Source organism: Drosophila subpulchrella, unplaced genomic scaffold (genome assembly GCF_014743375.2).
Source record: "Drosophila subpulchrella strain 33 F10 #4 breed RU33 unplaced genomic scaffold, RU_Dsub_v1.1 Primary Assembly Seq52, whole genome shotgun sequence".
In the NCBI taxonomy this organism is placed as follows: Eukaryota; Metazoa; Arthropoda; class Insecta; order Diptera; family Drosophilidae; genus Drosophila; species Drosophila subpulchrella.
Window position 1 is genome coordinate 267,303 of NW_023665689.1, and position 14,973 is coordinate 282,275.

At 40.2% G+C, this 14,973-nt stretch overlaps 1 protein-coding gene across 4 annotated transcripts in view; it reads right to left on the bottom strand.

The window, feature by feature from the left end:
- LOC119562486 (acetylcholine receptor subunit alpha-like) overlaps positions 1 to 14,973 on the bottom strand; it is a 670,242-nt gene that overhangs the window by 248,704 nt on the left and 406,565 nt on the right. For all 4 annotated transcript variants that reach the window (XM_037875689.1, XM_037875688.1, XM_037875691.1 and 1 more), the window contains one exon: positions 11,016 to 11,125. In XM_037875689.1, coding sequence (XP_037731617.1) covers positions 11,016 to 11,125 — 110 coding nt within the window. The remainder of the gene's footprint in view (positions 1 to 11,015; positions 11,126 to 14,973) is intronic.

A 14,973-nucleotide genomic window follows, 5' to 3' on the forward strand; every position in this document is an offset into this window, starting at 1 on the left:
TCTTTTTCTTCCCATCCAGACACTACGGTACAGTTCTCTGATCTGTGTCGTCTTCCCCTTCCTTCGGCAGACTGCTGATGCGTGTTTTCTGATCAGTCCCAATCGAGTCTTTAGATGCTTCGGTTTGCTCCCCTCCGAGTTCTTTTCGTACTCATGTTGTCCTTGTACCTTTGTAGTTACCTCGTAATACTTGGACGTTGATGCACTATGGTCAGTACAAACAAGTGGCCCTTAGTACACCAAGCAATGTTTGCTACGCGCGGAGCCCTAAACCGGCAAGTAAACGAAATCGCGGACATGGAAAAGACGATATAACAATAGACAGTTTAAAATACATGCTCACATATAATTGTTAGCAACATAGAATTTAACAAATTATTGGAAGATAGAAAAGACGTGACACAGTGAATTATGATCGTTACAAAGAACACGAAAAGAATCATGAAGGGCATTATTGGATCTACATATTGTCAGGGGCAACGGGCGAAAATGACGAACTGTTCTACAGGAAACATTCCAGTTGAGGAAACTAAGAAGGAAAGGGGAGTCGACATCACCATTAATTAGTTTATGCAAAAACATAGATCCATGCCACTTTCTACGATGGTTCAGCGTTGGTCCAGCAGGCGCATCCTCGCATAATAAGAGGGCAATCGACTTCCTGTGTCCCAGTTTAATCCTCTCTAAGCAAATAAAAGTAATTATTTTTTTTTTAAACGGACTCTAGCATATTTTGGTAACCGCTAATTTGAGGTGACCATATACACGAGCCATATTCCATAGACGGACGAACAAGAGAAACATACAAAAGCTTTGTTGTGTATGGATCAACTCTCTTGACCAACGCTTCATAAACGCTAGGAGACTTCTGGCTTTGTTAGATATAGTAGATATATGGTCTTTAAAACCAAGTTTATGATCAAATAAAACGCCAAGATCCTGAACTGAAAAAATACGTTCAAGGGCGTTATTTCCTACAGAATAAGAATACAGAGATGGATTACAACGATAAAAGGCACCAAGTATACAAACAATACAGATCTAAATGACGGTCATTATATGAATTAGGTAAACACATGGACAAACATAGCTTGACATCATCTGCATACATTAATATAGTTGATGATTTTATGACATAAGGTAGATCATTAATCATCAAGCCAAACAGTAAAGGTCCCAGGTGGCTACCCTGTAGCACTCCAGAAGTAACATTAATTATTTTGGAAATTTTATTATTAAAAAAGACCATTTGAGTTCTATTAGAAATGTAGGAAAATATCCACTCTAGGAAGTTGGGTGGAAAACCTAAAAGGGACAATTTATAAATAAGAATCCTATAGTTCACTGAATCAAAAGCTTTAGAGAAATCGTTATAAATCACATCAGATTGATGATGTGTCAGAAATCCTCTAGTAATTAAAGACGTAAATTCAAGTAGGTTTGTAGAAGTAGAGCGACACCTAGTGAAGCCATGCTGAAAAGGTGAAATAATAGACCTGCAATGATGCTGCAACTGACAGGTAATAATTTTTTCGAAAAGTTTAGGAATAGAACTGAGTTTAGCAATACCACGATAGTTTGAGATATCGGACTTGTTCCCTTTTTTAAACAATGGGATAATAAAGGATTCCTTCCATATGGATGGAAATCTACATTGACTTAGGGACAGATCAAATATCAATGTTAAGGGAAGAGCAAGATAAGATGAACAATTCCTAAGTATACAAATTTGTATTCTGTCAGGACCCGGTGAAAATGAGGGCTTGAGAGTTCAAATGAGGTAGTGGGTATGAATAATCTTTATTAATAACACTATTGCACTTCGTATATGTCGATTGAAAAAAATCTGCGAATAAGTTGGAAATATCATTATCATCAGATGCTACATTATTATTGAGAAAAAGAGGAGAGAAGCAGTTTTACTTCCGTTTAGAATTGACTAAAGAAAAAAATTTAAGGATTACTTTTGAAATCACGCTTAAAACGACACAGGTAATTTTTGTAACAGTCAGAATTGTACTGGATAAATTCCGCCATAGCTGAACTATATTTGATCTGTCTGCAAGCCGTATATCTTAAAACGTTTAAAAAGTCTGGTTTTTATTCTTTAGATAAACTAGCTGACGGATAATCCATGGAGAGCTGTAAGAACTATTCAGGAAGGAGAGAGGGACGTGTTCTCAAATAGACGGTAAGGGACCTCATAAAAGTACCCAACTGCATCATCAACAGGAAGGTCAACTAGATAGGACCAGCTTACTGTCGATAAAGACTCCACTAGTTTAGCGTAATCAGTACTCCCAAATCACAAACTAGGCATTATATTTATTGCAGTCCTAGGATTCTTAAAAAATCCATTAAAACAGAGCTGAAGGGTAGGATGATAACAATCTTCAGGTAAAGATAGTGGCGAAATACGACTAACTTCAGCATCGCTACTATCAAAAACAAAGATTAAGTCAAGAAGACGATCAATATGATTGGGAATTATGTTAACTTGTTGCAAAGATAGTTCAACAAGACCATCATTAAAATCATTTTGCATCCTAGGAATCATTGTCAATGAGTCCTTACTCTCCAACCAAGAGATATTGGGAAGATTAAAGTCACCAAGCATAATAAGTTGGTCAGTTTCAGCAAGCAACAAGGAGATAGAATGTATGGCGGACAGGTGCAATAGATACACGTTAAATTCAGAGCCAGGGGATACATACGAGCAGGTTAAAAAAATGTTACTTTCTGGGAAAGATAATTTTACGGAAATAAATTCAATACCTGATGATTCAGAAATATCAACAATCTCAGAATTTAAATTGGATTTGACTCCAATAAGAACGCCTCCACCTCGACGGGTCTGACGATCCTTCCGATAAGCAAAAAAGTTATTAGACAAAATCTCACTATCGTGTACGTATGGGTTAAGCCAGGTCTCAGTGAGTACAATAACTTTGGCCTCAAAATTTGAACTATTTATATAAAGCGTAGAGAGTTTACTAAAAAGCCCCCGAACATTCTGATATTGAATTAGGAAATTTAGCTTTTTAATTTAAATCAGAGCTGGGTGCCGACGAAGAAGGCATGGAAGGGAGCTATTTTTTGTATATGGTCGTGGACAACTATGTCAGCAGGCCAAAAACTGGGGCAAAGAAGTTTGGAGAACAGTTTATCCGGAACAAGTATTTTAAACGAAGAGTAATCTCTTATATGTTTAAAATTACATTTGGTGATGTCGGTACCATTTTGATTGGGAAGGGAGAGGTTTGTGACGATATGATGCATCACGTCATTTACTGTTAGTGCTGCATTCAACCTAGACACAAAAATAGATTTCCTAGGTACCATGACAGTGAGTGGTACCGGAGAAGAGAGAGCAGGGCTATGGGTGTTCTTCCTAGGGATCATGCTAGTAAGTGGGACAGGAGGAGGTGCAAGGGTATTAGCCAGAGGTAGAACAAGGTGCGGCAGAGCCCCCGAAGTGGCAACAGCCGTTGTCCGGTTAGTAGGCCTTACTGACTCAGCCGAAACTACAATCAGCGAACCTGGTAGCGATTGCACCGTGGCGTCATTCGCTGTTGACTCGTTCCCATTGGGATCGTCCTCATCGCAGGACACATAGCTTGCAGTGGGGCTTGGAAGAGAGGTTGGTCGAGAGATCCGGAACATGTAAAGAGACATCAGACAGTGTAGGACTACGATTTGTATTTAAAAACAAGGAAGAACGCTATAGTCGAGTACCTCGACTATCAGATACCCGTTACTCAGCTTAAGGGACCAAAGGGATATGGAGATATGCAAGCAGCAAAGCGAGATTGAAATGCGCCACCTACCGGCGGTAGACAGACTTAAGCATTATGGGCGTTAGAGTGGGCGTGGCAAACTTTTTTTTTTATCAATATAGGTATTGACGAGACCAATACATTTCAGTTAAAATTTTTTATCTAGCATGAAAATTGTGGGCGCCACAGGGGTGGGCGGCTTGAGGGCGTAAGAGTGGGCGTGGCATATTCGCGTAACAAACTTGCGCTGCGTACAAGGCTACGGAATCTAAATTTGAGATCCCAATTCTCTATCCTTGATAGTTCCCGAGATATCCACGTTCATATTTACGATTTTTTTAGGTTTGTGGGCGGTTTGTGGGCGTTAATGTTAATCGATAGGTATTGATGAGAACAATACATTTCAGTTAAAATTTTTATTCTAGCATCAAAACTGTAGGAGCCACAGTTTTGGCGTGGCACTCTGCTGAAATAAACTTGCGCTGCGTAAGAAGCTCAGGAATCTGCATGCCAAATCTCAATAGCCTAGCTCTTATAGTTTCCGATATCTCAGCGTTCATCCGGACAGACAGACAGACGGACAGACGGACATAGGTAGATCGACTCGACTAGTGATCATGATCAAGAATATATATACTTTATGGGGTCGGAAACGCTTCCTTCTGCCTGTTACATACTTTCCGACGAATCTAGTATACCCTCTTACTCTACGAGTAACGAGTATAATAATTGACTTCAAAGAATCCGACCTTTAAAGTTGGAGTCGCAGACATTGAACCGACTTAATAAGTCTGTAAGTCCAGCAATTAATGCCTGGAACTCCAGCTCCATTTGCCTCATGAATACTCTAATATCAATTTTGATGTGCAGGCATGTCTAGTCCAGGATGGCATTAGATCTAGTGCGATCAGCAATTTGGATCGCACTATGCCAAAAGTCTGCACATTTAACGTGCGAAATGTTTTTACATACCAGCAACTAACAACTGGCTGCCGAGAAGTGATTTTGCCAATAAATTGGCATCCAACAACACAGCAGGCATACATTGATTACAAGTTGAAGTAAGTTGATTGTAGAATGTAGAAAATTTTCATAGGAAGCTTTAGATGAGTGCTAACAAACAATTGTGTGGCTTTGCAAAACGCAGAAGAAAGAAAAGAGCGCGATAAGACCAATTTAGCAAAGACCCGTTATCTCGAAAATGAGAGCCGGTGACTGAAGTTGAGAGATGTAGCAGAGCGAACGGTGCGAGAGCGCCAAAACAACAATGTATATAAGAAACAACAACTATTTTCCAATTTATTAATAAAGATAATGGTTTTAGCACAAATAAATAATTTGCATTCAAACGGCGGCCTCAACCGAGTTGAAAATGTAAACTTTGGGAATATAAAAAATCGGTAATTTAGACACTAGGCGAATAAATTTAGCGAATATAAAACACGTCAGTGTACAACACAGAGTGATATAATGTCCTTGGAGATTTCTTGAAGTTACCTTGTAGTATCCTTGGAGTCGTTTGTTGTATCCCTGGAGATATTTCTTTGGAGTTATTTTGTAGTATCCTTGGAGCATCCTTGGGTAATCCTTGGAGTTCCCCTGTAGTATTCTTGGAGGATCCTTGGAGTGTCCTTCGAGGATACGTGGGGTGTCCTTGGAGGATCCTTGAAGCATGCTTGGAAGGTCCTCTCTCTTGTGTCTGCATGTTGTAGCTGCTCGCTTCTGTTTTGTGTTTGTTGCTGTTTAAGCTCGCTTACGTGGAGTTTCGCTGAGTTTGTTGGCCTTCTCCTCCGGGGTCTCACTTGATCGTCCGGTCCCTAAGGTTTTTGTCGAACAGGGCGCTCGGTAATCTTGGCTCTCTGCCTTGGGTAATAAACGACGCTGTGTAGCCTGTGGATTACTGTGCGTTTACTGTGAGCATGATTTCAGGCCATTTTTTGTCCCAGTTTCTTTGGTCCTGCCCTGCGAACTGCGGTATCATTGTTTTCACCGTCCTATTTGCTCGCTCCGTCGGGTTCTATTGCGGGTGTACGGCCAGGAAATTCTTTAAGATTCTACTGGCAAATCGTACTCCGTTGTCCGTTGTGACTACTTTCGGGACCCCATACCTTGCTATTATGCGTTCCCTGAAAGCTGTATTAAGCGAATCGGACGTTGCGCTGCGAAGCGGTACTTTAGAGAACCGGTTCCTCTGGCACCTGCGTCAGCATTTTGCCAGCCGCCTGCATTTGATTCGCCTTGAACCTCATGCATGCCTCGCATGCTCTCACGTGGGCTTCGTCGTCTTTGTGCATACCTGGCCAGTAGTACCGGGCTGCCAGACGTGCTATTGTCCTTCGGCTTCCTACGTGGCCAGCTGCCGGTGAGTCGTGGTTTTCTTGCAGCACCGTTTCCCAAAGAGCTTTCGGGACGCACATCTTCCACGCTGTGACATCCTGGCTGGCCGCCCTATGTTGTATATTTCTGAATAGGGTGTCACCCTCCATCACGTAGTCCGGGTACTTTTGCGGCTGGGTCCCTATCTTAGCGCGCATTTCCTAAATCCAGCTGCATGCTGCAGAAGCTTTCGCCGCCGATATCTCCTTAACACCTCGAAGCGTCTCTGGTAGTGGCTGCCTTGACAAAGCGTCTGCCACCACGTTGAGCTGTCCTTTCTTATACGGTATCGCGAAGTCGTATTGCTGCTGATCCTTCCTGAAGGGCTTTCTATGCTGTTGAGCCACTTCAGCGCCATATGGTCGGTAACTACCTTCCAGATATGGCTTGAACTTTCGGATCGCTCCGACGATTGCCACGCACTCCTTCTCGGTCGTTGAGTAGTTCTTATCAGCGCGGCTGAGCGTTCGTCTTGAGTAGGAGATTACCCTTTCGCCTCTTTCAGTTTCCTGAGTCAATATTGGCCCGATGCCATTGTCGCTCGCGTCTGTTTGTAGGATGAATGGTTTGCCGAAATCCGGGCACGCCAGTATGGGATCTGCAACGAGTCTTGCCTTTACCTCTTCGAATGCCGTCCTGTGCCACTTGTTTTTGCGAAGTCAAGGACAAATCGGCAGTACCATGATGGTGTGGATTGCGGTTCTAGTTCGGCGATGGCTGCTACCTTTTCCGGATCCGTGCCTATTCCTTCGCTAGTCAGTCGATGGCCCAGATTTAACAGTTCTTTCTTAAAAAATTTGTATTTTTCCGGGTTTAGCCTCAGATTTGCTTCCCTTTGATTTTGACAGGACTATAATAGAGCATTTTCCGTTGCCCAGTTTTTTATTTCACCAAGTTCATAAAATTGTTTTCATAAAATCGGGAAACTCTGTATATACATTGTTCCCAATAAAACGACCTGTAAAGGTACATATATAAACTTCGGCAAGCCAAAGCATCCTTTCTTGATAAAATATAGTTCTTACGACGCTTTTGATGAGTTTATAGGTTCTAGTACACTAAATTATATGAATTAAATTGAATTTACTTATTACTGTAGGCAAAAAGTAAGGTGGTGTCATGCACTATGAATTCCTGCCACCCGGGTAAACTGTTAAAAGGAATTTCATTTTAGCGTTATGCGTCGTTTGCTTGAAGCAACTCGTCTTAAAAAAAAACAGAATTATGGTCTAAAACATAAACATCACGATTATGCACCGGTTCACACTTCACTCGATCTTTGTGACCATTTAGCACAAATCACGACGCTTATACTTCTGCAACCATCTGATTTGGCTCCGTATGAGTTTCTAAAAGTCAAGAGACTACTCTGGGGAACGCGTTTCGAGTTGATTAAGGAAATAAAAAATAACAGAGGAGGGCGCTCATAGCTATACCGGAAATGGAGTATTTGGCATGTTTACAGGATTGGAAAAAACCTAGGCATAAGTGTATTTTATCGGAAGGCGATTACTTTAAAGGGAATGAAATTGACTTAGAAAAATATATCAAGATTTTTCATTTAAGAAATAAATTCACCTTACATTTGCCCACGGTAGTAGGTCTCTTTTAACAGGAACGTCATGCTGATATAAATATAAAACATAAATTGATTCACAAGCAAAACTCTTAGTAAACAATTTCCAACATAAGCTCAAAAATATGTTTTATGAAGGTCAACCCCTAAGTTTTACGAGTAAATTTAAGAACAGAATAATTACAGAAAATTATCTTCTAATCTATTAAAAGTCAATTTAAAAAGGCAAATAAAAAGGCCATTAAGCCATTAATTAGCCCTTTATGGGTCGCACAAAAGAAAATAGATCAGTTTATTAAGCGAAAGCTAAATAAAGCTACCGTAAGCTAAATAAAGATACAATCAAATATTGATTCCAAATGTAGATGAGACTTTGACTAGTTGTGGTGTTGAAAAAGAATTTCAGGCCTAAACTTCTCAAAAGGATCATTACAAAGAGAGATGGTCATAAAAAAATAAACACAAAAAATAATTTTCATTAAGTAATGGCCAGTATGAGTTTCATCTTATGCCTTTGGGAAAATTATGCATCGTTTATATGGATTACATCCTTACGATCTCAAAGAATCAATCAATCATCTAAATTGTATAATCAGCTTCGTATCTAAGAGATCGAGTTTCTCGGCCCCTCTTTTAATTCAGAAGGTGTTAGGACAAATCAGATGAAAGTTGATGTCTTCTTTATGTTAAAACAAGGAAGAACGCTATAGTCGAGTACCTCGACTATCAGATACCCGTTACTCAGCTTAAGGGACCAAAGGAATATGGAGATATGCTCTACGTACCCGCGATCTCAATATATGGTTATGTGGGCGGTAGACTGATTTAAGCATTATGGGCGTTAGAGTGGGCGTGGCAAAATTTTTTTAGGCCAATCGATAGGTATTGATGAGACTAATACATTTCAGCTAAAATGTTTTATCTAGCATGGCGCCACAGGCTTAGACGGCTTGTGGGCGTGGCATATTTACGTAAAAAACTGGCGCTGCGTACAAGGCTACGTAATCTAAATTTGAAGTCCCTATTCTCTATCTTTGATAGTTTCCGAGATATCCACGTTCCTATTTTCTATTTTTTGAAGTTTGTGGGCGTTGAAGTGGGCGTCGCAAACTTTTTTTTGGGTAAATCGATAGGTATTGATGAGAACAATTCATTTCAGTTAACATTTCTATTCTAGCATCAAAACTGTAGGAGCCACAGTTTTGGGCGGTTTGTGGGCGTTGGAGTGGGCGTGGCACCCTGCTGAAACAAACTTTCGCTGCGTAAAAAGCTCAGGAATTTGCATGCCAAATTCCAATAGCCTAGCTCTTACAGTTTCTTACATCTCAGCGTTTATCCGGACGGACGGACAGACGGACAGACGGACATGGCTAGATCGACTCGGCTGGTGATCCTTGTCAAGAATATACAGACTTTCCAACGAATCTAGAAAACCCTTTTACTCTACGAGTAACGGGTATATCGGGCCGAAAGAGTTAATGAAAAATATTTAAGATTTTTCACAAACAAACAAACATTTTTTATGTGTAGTAGCGTGCCGAAAAAGTAAATTTTAGAAAGTGTTTTTATTATTTTTTTGAATGTAAAATTTATTTTTCGTCACAAATTATGATATCAGAACTTCTGTATGTTAAAGGTGCGGCCGTCACTATTTTTTTACCTCGTTAAGAGGTGGTTTTGTTTGATGTATACATATGTATATATGTATTCTTGGACAGCATGACTAGACGAGTCGATCACGCCACGTCCGCTTGTCCGCTTAGACGCCTCTCAATTTAATTGCTATCGGAATAAAACTTTCCCAAAACAACCAAACCCAAATAATTAACTAAAATGTTCAGCTTGTTGTTGTTGTTTCAGAATTTTGAATAAAATCGGAAAATCGATGTAAGATCAATATACCCTAAATTGCTTCATTGTTTTTAATCATATTCTCTTTTACTCTGTGGTATATACATTTTTATACCCGTAACTCGTAGAGTAAAAGGGTATACTAGATTCGTCGGAAAGTATGTAACAAGTAAAACGAAGCGTTTCCGACCTCATAAAGTATATATATTTTTGATCAGGATCACTAGCCGAGTCGATCTAGCAATGTCCGTATTAACTTTGGGATCTCGGAAACTATAAGAGCTAGTGTTGGGACTTGGCATGCAGATTATATTTTGAGGCAATTCAAATGCGTTTGTTCCTTTTATCTATATGTATAATCTGTATGCCAAAAATTATTGAGATCGGACCGTCCCTAAAAAAGCTATCATTGAAAAGTGCAATTGAGATTGCACACCACATGCAGCAAATACGATGTTTTCACTAATACGCCACCAAGCCGCTATAGCGCCTATAGGCTAGATGGCGCTGTAGGCCAAGAGGCGCTATAGAAGAAGAAGATAGGGTGCGATATTGGCCGAGCTGCTTGAAGCATATCTCCATCCCTCACGCACTCCCTTAAGCTGAGTAACGGGTATCTAATAGTCGAGGCCATCGGCTAAATCGTGTTCTCTTGTTAAAGTAAGCTTGGTTAGTTTCAATTTTGTTAATCTTGTAACACTTATGTATATGCACTCCCCGGTTAATCAAAGTTAAATCAATGCTGTACGGTTATAACAAGTTGTAGTTTTTAACGCTTCAAAACATCCAAAAGCGATTTCTCTTGAAAATATATAATAAGTAAAAAATCTGGAAATCTTTAAAATCTTAAACGTTTTTGCAGAATATTTAAAAACGACTGGACAATTTTAGGAAAACCGAAAACACTTGAATACTAAAATTATTTTGAGATACATTTCGGTTGGGGCTTTAGAAAGACTAAACGTAATGTGCTTGTAAAATAAATCTTAAGCGGTTTCTTTAAAATGTCAGGTCAAACCAAAAAACTTATTTACTGGTCTCAATTTGAAAACAACCCAAAATTTAGGGGCAATGACATTTTGGTTTTGGTTATAATTTTGGTGCCATTCGACGTGTTTTGGTAAAGTATATATACGAGCTTAACGATTGGTGCTTCTTGCTTGTTTAGCCTTTCAATTTTGCTTTCCGCACACTCCAGCTTAATTTTCTTACTACTTGTACTGCTGTCCACAAAAAATAAGTAAATCAAGAGAGAACGCTATAGTCGAGTGCCCAATCGAGTACAATATTATCGGAGTAAAATATAATCGGAGTACAATATATCGGAGTATATATCGGAGTACAATATTATACCTGAGAAACTAATAATAACTTATCTTAACTGCCTTAAAGACCTCATTACACATAAACTAATAAACTATCTTTGGATTACTCACTTATTATAAAGAACAATATCCGGCCTCCATATATGATCAGATGGAACATGTAACATATGAACTCCACCATATTCTTTTGGTTCCCATCGAAGTTTGTAGTCATACCAAGACTGTCGAAAAGTAAATTTAGAATATTTTTATTAGTTTTTGTATAGAGCTTAATAACAGTAGAATGATTGATTGCTTTGGTAAATTGACATTTCGTTTCCTTACATCTATAAGTACAGGAAAGATGTGTAGGTTGGGACACTTTTTTCCCTGCCACATTGAGCTGAAAAGCAGAAAAAGGATATCCGCGCATGGCCCTAATGATAAAAGCTAGAGCACCCAATTATATTCGTTACACTCCATAAGGGGGCCCAGGTGCGCACTAAGATCCGGTGAAGACCTATGTTCCCCTTGTGCACCAAACAGCTTCAAAATAAGATTTAAGTATCAAAATATATACAACTAAGTGTTCCATAACTAGGGGTGGTATTTTTTTTAGAACAAAAAACCTGGAACGACAAAAAAATTATGTAGCGACATCTAAGTAAAAAATTTTAAAAAAGCTTTTTTCTAAATATTGTGTTTTATTTTTCTTTATCAGTCACCGACTATCTGTCTTCGAGTGCGGACGTCTGTGCCTATCCAGTTGTCAGTGCTTTGCTTATCGCGAAATCCCATCGCCCGGCTATCGCCCATACCACTGTTCTTCTTAACGCGCACGTGTAAATAGAAAGATCCCATTTTTCAAAGCTAACTACCCTTGAACCATGGCCCCCGGGCCACCCAAAGCCAAGAAAAAAAGACAATACCAGAAACTTCCAGTAGAATTCCCCGACCTGCCTGAAACGCAGCTTAAAAACCCGAGATTCTTAGTCGTCCTGCTTTGCAATCCATAGAGCTCTTAAGCACATCAGCAAAGACATCACATCGATCTCCACTCTCCGTGATGGAAACCATCTCATGCTTGTCAATTCCAAAGAAGTCAGTGATAAATTCACCAAAGTTACCTCTTTACCCGGATTATGCGATATAGAGTGCAAACTCCGCAACACGCTCAACTTTGTTAAAGGCACTATTTACGCACCCTGCTTAATTAACATCCCAGAAAATGAAATTGTTGAGGAATTAAAATCTCAAAACGTTCACAGTGTTTTTAAGTTTACAAAAATGATCGACGGCACTCCCAAACCATTTGCCAAAATTCTCGTAACATTTGACCGCTACACTCTCCCGACAAAACTAGACGTTTCCTGGCACACAGTTAGGGTTACCGAATATATTCCAAACCCTATGAGGTGTAAGTCATGCCAATTACCGGGACACACATTAAAGCACTGCAAGAACCCAGCCGCCTGCGTATCATGCAATCTCGCTCCCCACCTTCCCGTCCCCTGCACTCGCATTTTTTGCGCAAACTGTTACGGCGATCACCCCGCTTCCTCACCCTCATGCCCACAATATCAAACACAAAAAAATCTTCTGCACATCAAAACGAGCAGGAAATGCAGCTTCCGTGAAGCTCGCATGATCTTAAAACAACAACAAAACACAACAACCAACTCCACGCTAATGTACTCGACCGTCGCAAGCCAAGGCCTAACAGCCGCTCCCGGAAAATCAGACAACACAAAAGCAGCAAAACACGACAAGAAGACCGAGCTCCTCAGTTCCACGAGTGCTGACTCGGCCTCTTGCTCGACAAAAGCCCCAACATCAGACTTACCATCGCATCTTTCTCCTCATACCAGCACTTTGAATCCCAAAGAAAAAGTTTCAACGACACCCAATTCTTCCGAACCGGAATTCACATACCTAAACCCAGGAAATCGATTCAAAAAACATTTAGAAAAAGTTCGCTCTTATAGATTAGAAGTAGATAATCTTCTTAGACAGACAAATGATGATAACACAACCATGACCTCAAGATCAAGCTCAAAAGAATCAATCGCTTCACACGCCCCAAACCCACAATCAGTAAACAATCAAATAGACTCTGACACATCAATGGATGACCCCGATACTTAGTCCCGATCCTTTTCATTTTTACACTCATATAAAAACATATACATTACAAATAAATAACATCAAAACCCAAAAAAATCTTATCATGCCTATCACTATAATACAATGGAATATCCATGGGATATTTAACAACTATAACGAACTTACACTCCTTATAAAAGACCTCGCACCCGATATTGTATTTTTGCAGGAAACACACCTGCCATATAATTTCACAAACTTTATCTACCCCAATGAATATACTGGCTATTTTCATAATCTACCACAGAACACCGTGGCCAAGCAAGGTATCGGTGTGCTTATTAAAGGAAACATCCCACATATACTTTGCTCTGTACTCCAGCTAAGTTTTGGACAGGCCATTAACATTGTCAATGCATATATCCCCCCTAATCAAAGCTTTACATCCTCGGATATAACAAATATATTAGAAAACCTCAATGGGTCAACCATACTGCACCGTGACCTTAACTCGTGGAGTCCTCTATGGGGCTCCCCGCGAACTAACACAAGGGGTAAAAACATCGAACGCGCGATTCGAGAAAATAATCTTATATTTCTTAACGACGGCTCCCCCACCCACCTCTCAACCCACAACACCTTCACTCACATCGATCACCATCCATATCGCTACTCCAACTCACCCGGATAATACTCGACCACTCCCTAAATATAAGACAACAACTCAGGGACCAAAAGCAACAACTGTTCTGCTCATATAAGGCTATAATGAGTGACCTAAACCTCATCAGGTACAAAAAAGCAAACGCTCTCTTTAAAAGAGCTGTACTCTCGGCCAAACGTAACTGCCTTGAAAAATTTACTTCCAGGATCTCCCCGTTATCCACCTCAAAGAAAGTCTGGTCCGATATTAAACGCTTAGCTGGAGTCCCTCCCACACCTTTCAAATATATAAAATCCGACTCAGGTACCCAATCTGGATCCTTCAACATTGCCGAAGTGTTTGCCCACTCCTGGTCCAAATACTCTTCCGACACAAACTTTTCAGCAGAGTACTTTCTGGAAAAAAATCGGTATCTGTCAGAGTCCTATCTCCCGGATTCCTTGTCTCCATCCGCTACAAGCGTAGATACGAACTTCACTCTGCTCGAAGTAGAATCCTCAATAGCTAGCGCAAAAGGAAAAAGCCCTGGGGCCGACAGGGTATCATACCCTATGCTCAAAAATTTACCATCCCTCCTGAAAACCAAACTTTTGGAAATCTTTAATCAAATGCTAGACTCCGGTATATACCCACATACATGGAGATCAGCCACCATTATTCCCATACCAAAACCTAACAAACCCTCTTCTGACATTAACAGCTACCGCCCCATCTCCCTGCTATCTTGTTTAGGAAAAACGCTAGAAAAAATAAAAGCTCGACGTCTTATCTGGTTTATTAACCGGCATAATCTAATTTCGCATAATCAAGTTGCATTTAAAAAGAAACACAGTACTATGGACGCGTTGCTGCGTATTCAACACTTCGCGTCGAACGCTCTTTCGACCAAAAATCACGTCTCTATCCTAGCGACGGATTTTGAAAGAGCCTTCGATCGCGTGGGGATTCATGCCGTACTTTGTCAACTCGGGCGCTGGGGCATTGGTCCAAGGCTTAACAACCTTATTAAAGCCTTTATGACCAATCGCTCTTTCAGGGTTCGAGTAAACAATGTTACATCGAACACCCACATTTTGCACAACGGAATCCCACAGGGTTCCCCTCTTTCTGTAGGTTTATTTATGATAGCATTTAAAGAAATAAATAACATTCTATCTAGACATAAAGAAATCCATATCTTACTATATGCAGACGACGCTATTATTTTCACAAAAATAGAAAACATAAATATTGTTAAAACCAAATTCCTAGAAATACTACACGAGATTAACTCGTGGGGAGCGACCTCTGGTGCCTCGCTTGCGACTGATAAGTGCCAGCTAC